The sequence below is a fragment of the Sorex fumeus genome, unplaced genomic scaffold (genome assembly GCF_029834395.1).
Source record: "Sorex fumeus unplaced genomic scaffold, SorFum_2.1 ptg000161l, whole genome shotgun sequence".
Classification (NCBI taxonomy): domain Eukaryota; kingdom Metazoa; phylum Chordata; class Mammalia; order Eulipotyphla; family Soricidae; genus Sorex; species Sorex fumeus.
Window position 1 is genome coordinate 940,053 of NW_026606218.1, and position 16,873 is coordinate 956,925.

General features: G+C 50.1%; 1 protein-coding gene across 1 annotated transcript in view; it reads left to right on the plus strand.

Moving 5' to 3' along the window:
• Positions 1-16,873, plus strand: part of CEP350 (centrosomal protein 350) — a 93,626-nt gene that overhangs the window by 27,211 nt on the left and 49,542 nt on the right. The window contains exons 6-11 of the mRNA XM_056107323.1: positions 1,167-1,789; positions 2,907-3,020; positions 6,670-6,783; positions 10,747-10,893; positions 10,966-11,627; positions 12,612-12,733. Coding sequence (XP_055963298.1) covers positions 1,167-1,789; positions 2,907-3,020; positions 6,670-6,783; positions 10,747-10,893; positions 10,966-11,627; positions 12,612-12,733 — 1,782 coding nt within the window. The remainder of the gene's footprint in view (positions 1-1,166; positions 1,790-2,906; positions 3,021-6,669; positions 6,784-10,746; positions 10,894-10,965; positions 11,628-12,611; positions 12,734-16,873) is intronic.

The following is a 16,873-nucleotide window of genomic DNA, read 5'->3' on the forward strand; positions in this document are numbered from 1 at the left end:
ACAGAATATGGGTCTGATGATAGGGACTTGGGCTCTGTTGTCTTTGCTTATGCTGGAATGTGTAGTTTGGCTTTGCAGAGTTTGAAGCTGCCAAAACAAGTGGCTTGTGGCACAGAGAATTCGAACTTTACTAATCTCAGATATTTTTTTTAAATTTTAAAATTTTTTTTGCGTTTTGGGTCACACCCAGCAATGCTCGGGTTAGGCGGTGCTCGGGACAGTATGGGATGCCGGGATTGAACCCAGGTCAACTGCATGCAAGGCAAACTCCAGCCCCTAGATTTTTTGGATATAATCTTTCCTCATTTTATTTCTTCTCCCTGTATTTTTTGTTAATTTGACGCATTATTTAGAAGTTAGGGGCTGGAGTGATAGCACAGTGGTAGGGCGTTTACCTTGCACGCAGCCAGCCCGGCGGAGCTGGGTTCGATTCCTCCGCCCCCCTCGGAGAGCCCGGCAAGCTGCCGAGAGTATCTCGCCCGCACAGCAAAGCCTGGGAAGCTCCCCGTGGCGTATTCGAGATGCCAAACACAGTCACAACAAGTCTCATGATGGAGACGTTACTGGGCCCGCTGGAGCAAATCGATGAACAACGCGAGGACAGCTTTTGTGTTTGTTTTCAGAAGTTAAAAGAAATGCCATAATGTTTTGTCCCTAAGACTTTATAGAGGAGAGAAAAATACCTGTTGGTAACGGGTCCAAAGTCATACTGTATTCCCATTTTCTGAAATTTTTAAGTTCCCTTCTAAGGGCTGGAGCGACAGCACAGCGGGTAGGGCGTTTGCCTTGCGCGTGGCAGACCCGGGTTCGATTCCCAGCATCCCATTGGGTCCTCTGAGCACCGCCAGGAGTGATTCCTGAGCATCCCCGGGTGTGACCCAAAAAGGAAAAAAATGTTCCTCTCTATAATCTTTTGTGTGTTTCCAATTGTATGGCATGTGCATTATGATTTAGATTATCCTCCATGGGGCCTAATAGAAGGGGCTTTGAGCACTGCGTTTTATTACTGAGTGTGATGATTGGTTATTGGATCAACTGGAATTCGTGGGCGTTAGCGTTCTCTGAGTATTCGCCGCAGAGAGCTCCATCCAGCTTGCTGCGGTGATGGTCTCAACTCAGCGGGCGACCGCACCGTTAACTTGAAGCTTCTCGTTTGGCACAAACAGGGAAATCCACGGCCCGCCCTCCAGCGTGAGCCCCAACCCGCTGGAACTCAAGCACGGCTGCTGTGTGGGTGCTGCCGAGGACGTGGGCGAGGCGGGGCGCCGGGCGCGCAGCAGCCGGGAAGAGTGGCCCGGCCGAGGCTGTGACCTGGACAGCGCCCACCCGCCCGCCCTCCACGAGACCGTCATTCGCTTCCTGAACGATCGGCCGGCCATCGCCGCCTTGCAGAACGCGGAGAGCGCCACCACTCTGGCCGCGCTGGCGCGAGCGCAGGGAGAGCACCCCGCCAGGGCCCTGGGGAGCGAGAACAGCGCCCAGGCCGCGGGCTGCAACGGGGCCCCCGACGCCGAGTCGCGAGCGCTGCGGCTGGCCGACTCGTCCCCCTCCTCCACCAGCACGGCCAGCTCCCAGCGGCTGGAGCTCCTGCGGCGGCGCCAGCATGACGTCAAGCTGGAGCGGCTCAAGGAGAGGATCCGGAAGCAGTGGGAGCACTCGGAGGGAGTCGGCGGGCGGGGCCTGAACCTGGGCCGCCTGGACCATCCGGTGATGCTGGTGAACGTGGACAGCGCTGTGACCGCCAAGGTTCGGAAGGTGGCCACCGCGCCCCCTGCTCCGATATACCGAGGTGGGTGACTCGCTCCTCCTCCTGCTCCATCCCTCTGTCTTCCCAGAATTGTGTTGGGGAGGGAGGGGGTGGTGGAAGGGTTGTGACTCTCAAGTCAGAGACACAAGGAACGAGTTAAGAGTGTATTGCTGAACGGTGTGACCCAGCCCCCCCAAATAAAAAAGAAACATTTATATGTTATATATCACACATTTGTGTGTGTGTGTGTGTATTGTATCCATAAGTTAGAAGATTATTCCGCAATAAAAATAAATAGACCCTGATACCTGTGACAGGGCAAATGGACTTTGAAGACAGGCGCAGTGTAAGAAGCCAGTCCCAGTTGACCGTAGACCATGTGATCCTATTTATTTGGTATGTCCAGAGCAGAAAAGACCTTGGGAACAGAAACTAGATGGTCACAGGGGAGAGCAGAGCAGTGCAGGCACACCCTGTCGAGGCAGCACGCAGAGGTTACTGCTGGCTCTGCACTCACGAATCACCTATGGGATGCCGGGGATCAAATCTGGGTAGGACACATGCAAGGCAAATGCCCTACCCACTGTACTATTGTTCTGGTTCCCACTGTTGCTGTTGGACTATTTTCATATTTTTATTTTTGGCTTTTTGGGTCACACCCGGCGATGCGCAGGGCTGACTCCTGACTCTGCAATCAGGAATTAATCCTGGCGGTGCTTGGGGGACCCTATGGGATGCCAGGGATCAAACCCGGGTAGGCCACACCCTACTCACTGTGCTATCACTCTGGCCCCAACTGTCCGTCTTCTTAAAAGCCTTTTTTTTTCCTTTTTGGGTCACACTTGGCGATACAGAGCCAGGAGGAACCCCTGTGCATCACCAGTTGTGACCCAAAAAGCAAAAAAAAAAAAAAAAAGTTTTTTACTGGTTCTGCACTCAGGAATTACTCCTGGCAGTGCTCAGGGGACCCGATAGGATGTTGGGAATCGAACCCGGGTCGACTGTGTGCAAGGCAAACGCCCTCTCCGCTGTACTATCACTCCAGCCCCCAACAGAGTGACTTTTGTGATCTGTTCATTCCTTCTCAAGAGAGGCGTGTCTAGACTTCATAATAAGGCATCTCTGATAAGAACGTTCTGTGTGATGGTTCACCATGCAGGGTTCAATACTTCAGAGACCAAGATCCGGACGCCCGACGGGAAAGTGTGGCAGGAGGCCGAGTTCCAGAGCCTGAGCCGAGAGCTGTGTCGAGACCTGGCGCTGCACCTGGCAGGTGGGAGCCCCCACACGCGCCGAGCGGCCCCTCCTGTGCTGTCTGCTTCCGCTCTGGAGGCAGAATTCTCATCCAGCCGAAGCGGGTTTCCTTTCCTGGTGGGAAACTTCTTACTAACAGAGTGGAGTGATTTTTTTTTTTTTTTTTTTTTGCTTTTTGGGTTACACTTGGCGTTGCACAGGGGTTATTCCTGGCTCTGCACTCAGGAATTACTCCTGGTGGTGCTCAGGGGACCCTATGGGATGCTGGGAATCGAACCCGGGTTGGCCGCGTGCAAGGCAAACGCCCTACCTGTTGTACTATTGCTCCAGCCCCCATATTTAGTTTTAAATTAGTTTTAAATCTATTTTTTTGGGGGGGTGGTAAGGGGGTTGGGCCACACCTGGCGATGCTCAAGGCCTTACTCCTGGCTCTGCACTCAGGAATCACTCCTGGCAGTACTCAGGGGACCCTATGGGATGCCGGGGACCGAACCCGGGTCGTCTGGTGTGCAAGGCAAACACCCTCCCCACTGGACAATCGCTCCAGCTCCCCTGACTCTCCCTCTTAAGCTCTTTATAGCAACCTTCTCTCCTCCCATAGAGAGGCTGTGAATAAATCTTCTGGCATTGGATTTTTCATGCTACTTTATTGTAATAATATATTCAGGATTTTTTTTTTCTTCATGGGGAAAGAAGGCTGATAAAACCCTAGCTGAAGTAAAGATTTTGGAGTTGGCAATTTAGGAATCAGCTTATAAGTTTCAGATTCCGGCTGTGCCGTATGCGCGGTGAGGCCTGTTGTCTCTGGGGGATGGCGCCTCCTCCCGCTTCCCTTATCTGTGAAATGGGGATTGTCGGCTCTGTCGAGGCCGGCAGATCTGTATGTCGGGATTCCTGCAGAGGTCTGCCTGGTAGGATTGGTCTCATCTTTGTCATGGGCTGTCTCCCATGACAAAGCCTGTTTCAGCCTGTCTCCCTGTGTACCCATTTCCATTTGTTCTTGTGGATTTAAGGCTGTTCGTCCAGTCCCTTTTCTTTCCTGGCTTATCAGTAGCTTGTCCCTCCCACACACTGTTGGACCAGAATGTTCCCTCAGCCATCTCATAAGAAGCTCCGTTTTCATTTTATTTGCTGTTTTGGTCTACACCTGGCGGTGCTGGGGGGGGGGCAGTTTGTGCTGGCTCAGTGCTCAGGGGTGCTTCTGGCAGTACTCAGGGCACCATGTGGTTTGGGGGCTTGAACCCGGGGCCCCCTGCATGCAGAGATGTGCTGTATCTCCAACCCCCGAAGCCCCCTCCCCCTCCTTTCTCTTCCGCTGCGCCCCATCTCTGTCCTCCTCACTGCAAAGCTTGGGAAAGTCGCCGTACACTCGGCTTCTGCTGTCTCCCTTCTCGAATAGTTTCTGAATTGTTCTGCTCCCGCTACCCTGTGGACCGTAGACCTGGGCGCCGCGCTGAGTCGCTCCCTGCCCCATCCTTGCTCAGCTCCCAGCTGTCTCCCTTGCCATCTCTCGCCATGCTGCGTGTGGTCAGTCCCTTCTTCCTGGAAACTCTCCGTTTGGCATGGAGGACGCAGCGTCATTTCCTCCTTTTCAAAACACTTGCTTGCCAGACTACCTGGGTCTCTGGGCATTGGCGTGCTGTGGCCTCAGGACTTGGCTCCGTCTTTCTTTCCTCCTCTTCTGGCCCCGCTTTCCCCAATTTGCTTACGTGCCTTTTTTTTTTTTACCTCCTCTTCTTCCTCCTTTCCCCTCCTCCTCCTCTCTCGTCTTCCTCCATTCAAAAAAAAATCTACTTTTGGGACTTTAAGTATTCTGGTGCGAATAAATAGTTCCCAGATTTATGTGCTTGATTCACAGTTCTTTGAACTCAGATTTTTTTGTTTTGTTTTGTTTTTAGTGGTGTCAGGAATTGAACCTAGGGCCAACACATCCAAGGCAAATGCTCCACTGGTGAACCGTGTTGGGCCAGAGATCAGATTCATGGACAGCAGCTAACTCCCTCCCTCCCTCCCTCCCTCCCCCCACTTGTATGTCGGAGAGGTTCATCACGCCATTTTCATGTGCTCAAAATAGAACTAAAGAAATAGGATTGTCTTGTGCCACTTAACCCTTCTCCTCTGTCTGTCTCTGTATCATGATCTTACCCTTCCCAGGACCCAGATCTCAAGTCACTCTTCCATGCTTCGTTGAATCTAACACTGTCTGAAGTCTCAACCACTCAGGGCCGGAGCAACAGTATAGTAGGGAGGGCATTTGCCTTGCATGTGGCCAACCTGGGTTGGATCCCTGGCATCCTTTAGGGTGCCCCATGCACCACCATGAGTGATTCCTGAGTGCAGAGCCAGGAGCAACCCCTGACCTCAAGAACCAAAACCAATAAATAAAATGCGGCCACTTTCTCTGCCTCTCACTAACCCCTGGAATCTTGCCACCTGCCTGGATTCTGCAGCTGCCTTCTGACTGGTCTCCCGGGCCAGCCCTCTTCGCGAATCTGCACTTCCCGATGACAAAAGTTGCATTTCTAAAATGTAAACTTAGATCCTGTAACTCCTTTGATTGAAATCCTCCCCAGATTTATCTTCTCACTCTTGAGTGAAAGCTGAGATTCTGCACCCCTGGTCTCCCAGCCCGGTCTTGCGTCCTCGTTCTCATTGTGTTTCTCTCCTCCCCACCCCCACCCCGCCCCCTCACTATTCCTTAGACATGACGGATGTGCAGGCCAGAGGCCCTTTGGCTCCTGCTCACGTCTGCTTTGCCAGGATATGGTGCTTGAGATGTTCTTGATTTCCTTATTTATTTCATTGGGGTCTTACCCAACAGTGCTCAGGGGTTATCCCTGGCTCGCGTGATCCTGGCGGTGCCCTGGGGACTGTATGCAGTGCCATAGAATCAAGCTAGGCTGGCCACATGCAAGGCAAGTGCCTTACCTCCTGTGCTGTCTCCAGCTTCCTGGGATATGCTGTAAAGCACATTTTGTCCGGATCTGTAACTGGGGGTAATTTTCACCCTTACATGTATATGTCCCCAGGTTGGAATTTTACAAATCAGTACTAGTCTGTATGTGAAATAGCTCAACATTTTACTGGCACTGGAGGGCCTAATGTAGGAATATATTATTGACTGTTTCTGCATCTTTTTTGCTTTTTGGGCCATACCCAATGATGCTTAGGGGTAACTCTGCACTGAGGAATTAGTCTTGGGGGTGTTCAGGATATCCTATGGGATGGCAGGGATTGAACCAGGGGATTGAACCCTGGTTGGTCACATGTAGTGCAAACGTCCTGCCTGCTGTCCTATTGCTCTGCCCCCCCCAACCCCCCCGTTGTCTGTTTCTGTAAGGTTTATTTTAGCAGCTCACAGATACTAAGTTATATAGGCATATTTAGATGGACCAGTAATTTCTGAAAGTGGATGCCTCTGAGATTCTACAAATAGGATCATCCTGAAAACAGGAACAGTGGGAACTCAATCTTCAGCCCTTTCTAAGTCAGGGGTAATATTTGACTATGCCACCAGAGAAGGGACAGTGGCAGTGTGCAGGTGAGAGAAAGCTTCTCAGTGGAGAATTCTCTTTCCACTGCCTGACACAGATTCCGATAATTGGGGGACAGTGGCATGGACGAGTAGGAATCATTCTAAGTACACGATGGTCGATCCTGCTTTTCAGATGATGTCTCTGTGAAAGACAAGCCTGCTGACAGAAACAAGGAGAAGAAAATCGTCAAGCCGGTCCGGAAAGTCCAGAAGGTAGCACAGTTTTCGAGTTCGGAATGCAGAGCAGGTCAGTCCCTCCTGCACCCCTGCCCAAACTCTGTGGCATCAGCACGTTCTGTGGTGTTTGCTCCCTGGAATCCTCCTGGCGAGGCACACACAGCTCCACTGCCCTTTGCTAAAATTCTTTCATTTGCGTGCATTTTACTGAGTGCATAACTGATGTTGAAGAAACTCTACGTGCCTAGAATATACATGGTAAGTTTTCATGTCTGTTTACACCACACATTCCCCGTGATGGCAAACTTCATTTATCACCCTCCGAATTATTATTCCTATTTTTTTTTTCTTTCTGGGTCACACCCTGCGATGCTCAGGGGCTACTCCTGGCTCTGCACTCAGGAATTATTCCTGGTGGTGCTCGGGGGACACTATGGGATGCCGGAGGTCGGACCCGGGTCAGCCGCCTGCAAGGCAAACGCCCTTCCTGCTGTACTACCACTCCGGCCCCCTGTTCCTACCATTTTCAGTAGAAGTCAGGCAGAGTCAAGGTAGAATAAGATGTGAGGGTTGGGGACTCCTTACCATGTTGAACCTGGGCTTGAACTTTTGGCTTCGAGTGTGGCCTTGCGTGCACAAGGCGTGGGCTCCAGCCCCACGAGCTCTCTTCCTGGCCCTGGTGTCCGAGGGACATATGGGGTGTCGGGATGGAACTTGGGGCTCCTACATGCCAAGCACCAAGTCCAACTCTTGGAGTTCCCCCCCATCCCCCACCCCCACCAATCCAGATCAGTGTTTTTCACCAGGTGTTTTGTTTTTCTAGGCATAGACTAATCAATAGGAGGGCAAAATTTCTTCACATCTGCTATTCTCGAAGTCATAATAGAAGGATCCTCTCTGTGTAGAAATACATTAAAATTTCCCAGTCGTTAAAAAAAAAATGTGGCATCCACAAAATAAAAAATTCTAGTTTAAAAAAAAAAATTTCCCAGTCGTGTAAGTAACTTTCCTGAGTGTGAAGTAACTTAATTCTTGTCTTTCACCAAATCAGACAGAGTATTTCTTTCTTGAGTGATATTTCTTTCTTGAGTGATACAATACAAAACTAGTGTCAAAGCTGAACTTTGAAATGAGATGCCGGGCAATTTTGACCTTGAGTAGAGGTCAGAACTCTTCCAGTTTTGTGGTGGTGTGCCAAGGCTATACTCTGGCAGTAACTTAAGAGTGTCGTTAAATGTGCTCAAGCTATATTAATACTTCATCTATGCTAAAAGTCTGCTTTACTGCCAACAATGCATGAAGCTACCCCAGAAAACCAAAATTTGAAAATAACTATGCGGCATATTCAGAGGCCATTATTTATAAATAGTTGTCCAATATATACATGGGTGCTTGCTTTTGGCTGAGAATATTAGGCTAGGGTTGCAGAGAAGCCTATTCTTTTATTATGCTTATGAACATAACATTTCTTATTAACGGAGACCTAAAACCTTTTGAAGTATTTTAAGAGAGAGGACCAGAGAGATAGTCTGGGGGTCAAGGGGCTTACCTTGCAAACATCTGACCTGGGTCCAGTCCTGGACTTTGCAGATGGTCCCGCAAGCCCCACCACGAATGATTCCTGAACACAGCCAGAAACAAGTCCTGAGTATTGCCAGGTGTGGACCCAAACCAGAAAACCAAGACAAAACCACACAAAATATTTAGCTAGATTGTTTTAGATTCATAGGGTGCAAAAACATTTCAAAACTGAACTGTAGTATAATGTTTTTACTAAAACTGTATTTATGTTTGAACTTTCAAGCCCTTTTTCAATGCCTAGAATGAACACATTTTCTGTTAGGATATTTTGTCAACAGAAAGGGAGCTTAGACTTTTTGCACTAATCCATCAATTCCTAGCTCTTTACTGTGCCATTGGGTGTGTATTTTTAGTGCAGCCAAACTAGGTGGTTTTGAGTGGCAACTTCTGGCACAGGTCTTGGGGCTGGGGCTTGAACCCTGGTGGTGCTGGCAGGGGCCACTCCCAACAGTGTTCAGGGGAGCTGGCAGTACCTGGGGTTGAACCCAGGTTCCCCAGGCCTTCCTCTGCATGTACATTGAAACACTTCTCTTCCTGGTCCAGTGAAACCCTCTTGATACAGAGCTGGGAAACCTTTTCCCCCGCCTACTGCGTTTTGGATATTAGAACATTGTCCTCAAGCCACCTAATACAGGTGGAAAGCTACGGGAAACATACATGTCCCGTCATGCACCAGAGCCAGATCCTGTGATTTCATGGGACACATTTTCTCCTCCTTGCTCTGCTAGAATGCCTCTTGTAGATATGTTTAGTTTTTTGGGTCATGCCTGTCGGTGCTCAGGGCTTACTTCTGGCACTGTACTCAGGAATCAGTCTGTTAAGGGACTCAGGGAACTATCTGTGGTGCCAGGGATCAAACCTGGCAAAGGCAAGGCAGGTTCCCTCCCCTCTGTACTATTGCTCCTGCCCAAAATTATTGTTTTAAAATTTTTTTTTTGGCTTTTTGGATCATACCCAGTGATTCTCAGGGCTTACTTTTGGCTCTGCACTCAGGAATGACTCCTGACAGTGCTCAGGGGACCGGATGGGATGTCGGGGATTGAACCCTGGTTGGCGGGCTGGCTGCATGCAAGGCAAATAACCAACCTGCTGTACTATCACTCTGGGCCCTGCCCACAAGTCTTTTGTTCACTGTCACTATCACTGTCACCCCATTGTTAATCGATTTGCTCGAGCAAATTGAGCAAAAAGTCTTTTGTTACATATAATAATAGAGTGTCACAGAAGGTGCCATTGAAAAATAGCCATGGTGGGGCTGGAGAGATAGCACAGCTGGCAGGGCGTTTGCCTTGCATGTGGCCAACCTGGGTTCGATTCCCAGCATCACATAGGGTCCCCTGAGCACCGCCAGGAGTAACTCCTGAGTGCAGAGCCAGGAGTAACCCCTGTGCATCGCCAGGTGTGACCCAAAAAGCAAAACAAAAAAAAAAAAAAAAAGAAAGAAAGAAAAATAGCCATGGTATGATTTTGTATATATTTTTTTAAATTAAATTTTTTTATAAAGTTGTTCATGATGATTTATTGCATTCAATATTCCAACATCAATCCCACCACCATTGTGCCTTCCCATCACTATTATTGCCAATTTCCCCAACCCTCACCCAAGCCTGCCCCAATAGCAGGCCCTAAATAATTTATTTTATATTACTTGTTATGGATAATTTGCTAAAAATGATTTTAAAAGATTTCCTTAGAAGAAAAAGTGTAAAGATTATTGAATCTCACCCAGGAGCCATTAGGCCCTTGTGTAAGAGATTAACATGTTGTTACAGGTTAAGCCTTGTGTGTTAATATCTTCTTAATTGAGACTGGTTGCTGTCTATTTTGCATTTTATCCAATGTGGTGTGCTGCTCCGGTATTTTCGTAGTATAGAGTATAAGATGTCGCATAGTTGAAAATGCAGCCACATGCTCCAGGAATTCTAAAATTTTGAAAGGGGTGATAGGGCTGTGGTTAAATTTTTATTGGGATGTTAACTTTGGGGTCCGGAAGCATCTCTGCAGCTCGCTGATCTCTTTTGAGATTTATTTGAGTCTCTGGATCATGGCCATTAATGAGCTTATATGGCCCCAGAGGCAGTTCACGGGGTGACTGCCAGGATCCCGGAAGAACGTGAGATGGGGGGTGGTCGCCCATCTCCTGCTCCATGAGAGTCTGGAGATTTCAGTCACAATTCCTGAGTTTTTCAACAGATCAGTTTCTGGCTGAGACTTGTGCAGAGTCCAGCCAGGAGCGTGGTGATGATTGGGTTGTGGAGGTTTTCGGCTGTCAGGGCCCAGTTTGGGAAGATGGGGACCCCACCCACCCCCCTCTAGGTGCCCCAGATGAGACAGCCTGGCGCGGAAGCATCTCTGCAGATTTTGTCTATGTATTTTTATAGCAGCTTTGTGGCCGTAATGCTATTAACTGCAGTCATACGTGAGCACCTCTCTGAATGTGTAAATATTTTAGGTAGCAGTCGTCTGATCAGTACGTCCTCCTGGCGAGATGGACAAAAGTTGGTCAAGAAGATTCTGGGCCCTGCGCCCCGGATGGAGCAGAGAGAGCGCAGGACAGCGTCCAGCGACCGTGGTGGGAGGGACAGCGCTGTGGTGCCTGGTGGGTACTTCCCCGGTCAGTCAGAGAGCGGGCCTAGAACTGCAGTGGTCACTGACAGCCGACTGTCCACAGGGGCCACCTTGGGGCGCGCCGACTCCGAGCCCAGGTTAGACGCTGCGCCCAGGCGCCTCCCACGCAGCATGGAGCGGGCCCGGAGCAGGCCACGGGCCGAGAGCAGCACCCGGAAGGCCGCGCCGGCCCTCACGGACCCGCAGCAGGAGGACGCGGCGGCCTTAAACGCAGACTTCCTCCCCGACGCCATCCGCGGCATCCTGGACGATCTGCAGCTGGAGCCCGCGGCCCAGGCGCCTGGGCCGGACGCTGGAGGGGACGTCCCAAACCAGGCGGTGGCCGCCCCGGCCCCCGTGCCCAGGAGCCAGAGCCCCGGGAAGAGGAAGCCCGACAAGGTGGCGGCCGGCGACGAGCCGCCCGTCACCTCCAAGAAGCGCCACTACGATTCGGACGAGGTGCGGCAGTACATCGTGCGGCAGCAGGAGGAGCGGAAGCGGAAGCAGAGCGAGGAGAAGCGGGCGCAGAAGGAGGCCACGGAGCAGAAGAACAAGCGGCTGCAGGAACTGTACCGCAAGCAGAGGGAGGCCTTCGCCAAGGGCCGCGCCGCGCCCCCCGAGCAGGCCCCCGCGCCCCGGCGGCTGCAGGACACCTACTCCAGACTGCTGCTGGGCAGGGGCCCGCTCGAGGAGCCCGCACGGACGCAGGCCGGGCCCGACACGCAGGTACAGGGCGGGACTCGGCCCGGGGCTCCGGGTGGGGACAGGCTGAGATGGGGAGCGGGGAGGGGGCAGGACTCAGGGCATCCTTCCTGACCGAGCAGCCGCTTCGCTGCCCTTTCTGTCCAGTGCCCCAGGCTGGCTCAGCAGTTACTGCTACAGTGATGACTTCCATGAAATTGGTATTTGGTCATTATGATGGAAAATTGGTGTCGGGCGGTCCTTGGAGGGATTGTTAGTGATAGCTCCCGTCATTGCGGTTTGTTGCAGGACATGTACCAAGTTTCGTTCATAAACTGCCAGATTCCCATCCTAGAGCCGAACAAATAAAGGCCTAGTTTTACAGTCTGTGCTGAAGCCAGAGTGTGTGTGTGTGTGTGTGTGTGTGTGTGTGCATAAATATAGAATTTATTTAATCCTGTTTTAAGATTGGTCAGGATGGCTTTGAGACCACACATGTGCATGATCTACTGCAGTTCTTTTTTTTTTGGCCACACCTGGCGATGTGCAAGGGTTACTCCTGGCTCTGTACTCAGGAATTACTCCTGGCATTGCTCGGGGGACCCTATGGGATGCTGGGAATCAAACCTAGTCAGCCGCATGCAAGGCAAACGCCCTCCCCGCTGTGCTATTGCTCCAGCCCCTGTAGTTTGTTTTAAGGACTTTTTTTTTTTGGCTTTTTGGGTCACACTGGTGATGCACAGGAGTTACTCCAGGCTTTGTACTCAGGAATTACTCCTGCCAGTGCTCAGGGACCATATGGGATGCTGGGGATCGAACCCGGGTTGACTGCATGCAAGGCAAACCCGCTATGCTATCGCTTTAGTCCAGTGACAGCTGTTTTTCAAACTAAGCTTGAACTGTTTTCTTTGCGAGCGGGAGACGTCTGCAACTCAGCCGTTGCAGACTGGAAGGACTCGGTCTTTCTCTCGCGTGGTCCCTGCGTGCCTGCCTCTGTGGGACTCAGAGTGCCGATGGGTTTTCTCCTAGGTCAGACCAGGGTATCAGCCCTCCGGGGAGTCGGACAAAGAGAACAAAGTGCAGGAGCGTCCCCCCAGCGCATCGTCCAGCAGCGACATGTCCCTCTCTGAGCCCCCACAGCCTCTCACCAGGTAAAGCAAGATGGGCGTGGGCGAGGGTCTTGCTTCCCCTGAAATGGAGCCCAGCGGTCTGGTCTCAGTCCATCTTGTTGGAGGCCTTCTGGGAGCGCAGAGCTTAGTGTTTCTTAGGATTTTCTGGTGACCTCTGAGCCCTGGGCATGCCCGTTCGTGAGTGGACCTCGCATCTTTGTCTGTTGTCCAGTTTCTACCTGACTTTTAATAGCCCATGGATGTGAACTTGGCTCTGACCAGCCGCAGTCAGAACCATTCTTGCTTTCCCTGAACTAAACATAGTAGAAAGTATGTTGAGTCACAGATGAATTAATGTAAGAGCATTTATGCTGAAAAATTTTTAAAAAGGCACTTTATCACCTTTTGTATTTATAGTTTGTTCCGGTGGCTCATACCGACTTAGCACTCTCACCACTCAGCACCCTATATTTGGATATGCATAGGAACAAGGATTTGGACAAGATTAGATTTGATTTCAGATAAGCAAGGGTGGGCTATTTTGCCTGAAGTTTTCTTAAAAAATGTTTTACTGTGATACATTATTTTCAAAACCGTGATGTAGACTGTGCATAGAAAATGAGATGATTTCAAGATTGCGTGGTCATAAATTATAGTTTACAGTAATCGTTTTAGGAAGAGAAAGATTTTGAGACTTTGGGGAATGCACAGATAAAATTTAGATCAATGTCCAGTTTTGAATACATTATCCTCTTGCCTTCTTCATCCCTACTCCCCAGCAAGGAATAATAATGACAAAAATAATATTTACTGAGACCTTTTTAGATTCTAAGCCCTGATCTAAAGTATTTCAAGTGTATATTCTTATTTAATCCTTGTACTTCCTCAAGTTTGGTGCTGGTATTATTCCTGTTTCACAGGAGAGGTAACTGAGACCAAGAATCTTAACTTTCTCAAAGGTTTAGTGTTACTCATAAAGAAAGATTCCAACTTAAACAATCTGATTCCAGAGACCTGTGCTGTTTTGTTTTTTTTTTCTCCTGGGTCAGGAGGGGGTCACACCTGGCGATGCTCAGGGTTTACTTCTGGCTCTGCACTCAGGAATCACTCCTGGGGGTGCTCGGGGGACCCTGTGGGATGCTGGGGATCGAACCCTGGTCAGCTGTGTGCAAGGCAAACGCCCTCCCTGGTGTGCTATTGCTCTGGCCCTAGACCTCGCCTGTAAACCACTCTATGGAGTATCTTCCCAATTCGAAGTTCAATATGATTTTGTTTAGTTTGTAAAGATATCTCAGATTTTAAGCATAGATGAATCCCAGCCGTTTCCAGACTGTGGGTACGTTTAGTGATGCACACGCTTCCATTCCTCCAAATCCTGTTGCAGACCTGCCTCACTGGCTTCCGATCTCCAGCCTTGACCTTCGCAGCATTTCCGGCTAACGCTGAATAAGTCACAGGCCGTTCAGCAGCCAGGCGTCCACTGCCATCTGGACCCTGTTACCTGCTCTGCCCTTTGAGAGCGAACTTCTGTCAGCCTTATCTGATTCACACACTCATTGTCTTCCCAACATTCCCTTTTCCTTTCCTGTTCACAGTCATTTGTCTTCTTCCAGCTGCTTGGGGACAGACTCGGTGGTACCTGTGGTGCCAGGGATTGAATTTGGGGCTCCTGCATGCACAGCTTGCACCCCAGCCTCCCTGCCTTCAGATCTCCAACCTGTTCATAGTTTTTTGTTATTTTGGCTTTTTGGGTCACACCCGGCGATGCTCAGGGATTACTCCTGGCTCTGCACTCAGGAATTAGTCCTGGCGGTGCTCAGGGGACCCTATGGGATGCTGGGGATCGAACCTGGGTCGGCCGCGTGCTAGACAGATGTCCCACCCGCTGTGTTATCGATCCAGCCCCTGCTTGATTCTTAAAGACCTGGTATTTCAGTTGTTTGCTCATCTCAGTCTCTGCTTGGATTTATGATACTGAAGAGTAGAGGTTAAGTCTGTTTCTTATTTTGAAATAGAAAAATTACTTTGGAAAGTAGAAGGGAAAGGGAAGGAATTCCTCAGCTGGGGAGGAGCTTAGTATAGATTTAGATAGTCTTTTTTAAACTGAATTTTAATTCTTTTTTTTTTTTGAGCCATGGTGATGCTTAGGGGCTACTCTCAGCTCTGTGGTGGGTGTCACTCTTGATGATGCTCAGGACCACATAGTCCTGGGGATCAGATCTAGTCCGCCTGCTTGCAGAGGATGCCCTGAGCTCTCTGAACTGGCTGTTCAGCTCCTGAATGGGGATAAATCATCACTCTGCCAGTCCTTCCTTTCTTTCTTCCTTCCTTCCTCCCTCCCTCCCTCCCTCCTTCCCTCCCACCCTTCCTCCCTCCCCTTGCTTAGCTTTTAGTAAGTAATTTGATTAGGGGACCAGAGAGGTTGTACGATGGTTAAATGGCTTGCTTTGCATGCAGCTGACCTGTGTTCTTTCTTTGGCTTTTTGGATCACACCCAGTGATACTCAGGGCTGACTCCTGGCGCTGCACACAGGAATTCCTCCTGGCAGCGCTCCGGGGACAATATGGGATGTCGGGGATCGAACCCGGGTCAGCCGCGTGCAAGGCAGCCCTCCCTGCCGTCCCATCACTCCGGCCCTCCTTCCTTTTCTGTCTCCCCATTCATTCTCTGCCAGGAGCAGCACCTGCTTGAAAATGAGCACTCTGGAAGGTTTTGGATTGTGATCCAAGATACTTCATTTCTGTTTATAAGTCCCCCCCCCATTATTTCATCTTTGTTTGGGTTCTGCTAACACCTATCACTTTGTGGGGTGGAGGGTGAGGGACCCCTCTCGCCTGGGCTTCCCGAATTGCAGAACCTGTGCCTGGCCCTCTGAGTGTCTCTGTGACCCTGCTCCTTTGATTAGTCTGTGTCCTGCCACGTGGCGTCTCATTTTCTTAGGTGACCGTGACAGGGGCCAGGGAGATAAAAGGCTTAAAGGGCTGAGCGAATGCCCAAGCTCAGTCCCCTGCACAGCTTCTTCCCTGAGCGCGATGGCAGCACACCCTAATTAAGGCCCCCCAGTACTGCCAGGAAGGGCCCCCAAACCCAGTCACAACCAAGACTGCTACCCTGTAACTCCATGTCAAGCCATGCATGATATGCTTTTCAAATCAGGATTACCTGGTTCGGGATGGTTTTGTAAAATTCAGTGGGTCAGACTTTGTATTCCACCATACGGATTTCGTCTGAGTTGACGGGCTGTCAAAACAGCCTTGAATCGTGATCGGATTCGGTCGTGCTGGCCAGGTTCCTGTTGTCTGCACATCTGATAACTCTTTGTGTTACCATCCCGAAATGATGGACAGGGGTGAGGACAAAATTTCTTGTTATTTTTCTAAGATTGCCTTTTTCTTCTTTTTTCTCATTTTTGTGATGCTTGGGATTGAACCTAGGACCTCAGGCATGATTAGCATGCCCTCTGTCACTGAGCTACATGCCTGCCCGGGAGCTTCGTAATACTCGGCATCAGCTTTGAGTATTTTTACAGTGTCCCTTCATCTACTTCCCTTTACTCCGGAAACATAGGTGACTTATGTAACAACATTTTTATTCAGTTCCTAAATTTTGTGGACAGCCTGCTCTCAGTGTATTTCTTTCTAGGTCACACCCGGGGATGTTCAGGGGTTACTCTTGGCTCACGCACTCAGAAATTACTCCTGGCGGTGCTCGGGGGACCCTATGGGATGCTGGGACTCGAACCCGAGTCAGCCGCATGCAAGGCAAACACCCTACCTGCTGTGTTATTGCTCCAGCCCCCTCAGTATATTTCTACTCAAAACTCATAGTTTTACATTTAATTGCTGGAGGTGCATCAATTTTTTTGGTGTGATATCTTTATTTTATTGTGCTCAGTGTGTTACATGCTGAGCTTTTGTTTTTTATTTTTTGGGTTTTTTTTGTCATACCCAGTGATGCTCAGGGGTTACTCCTGACTCTGCACTCAGGAATCACTCCTGGTGATGCTCAGGGTTCAAATCTGGGTCCACTGTGTACAAGGCTAACACCTTACCTGCCGTACTATTGCTCACGCCCCATGCTTAGCTTTTAGTAAGTAATTTGATTAGGGGCCCAGAGAAATTGTACAATGGGTAAAGTGCTTGCTTTTCATGCAGCTGACCCGTATTCGACCCTTGGCACCC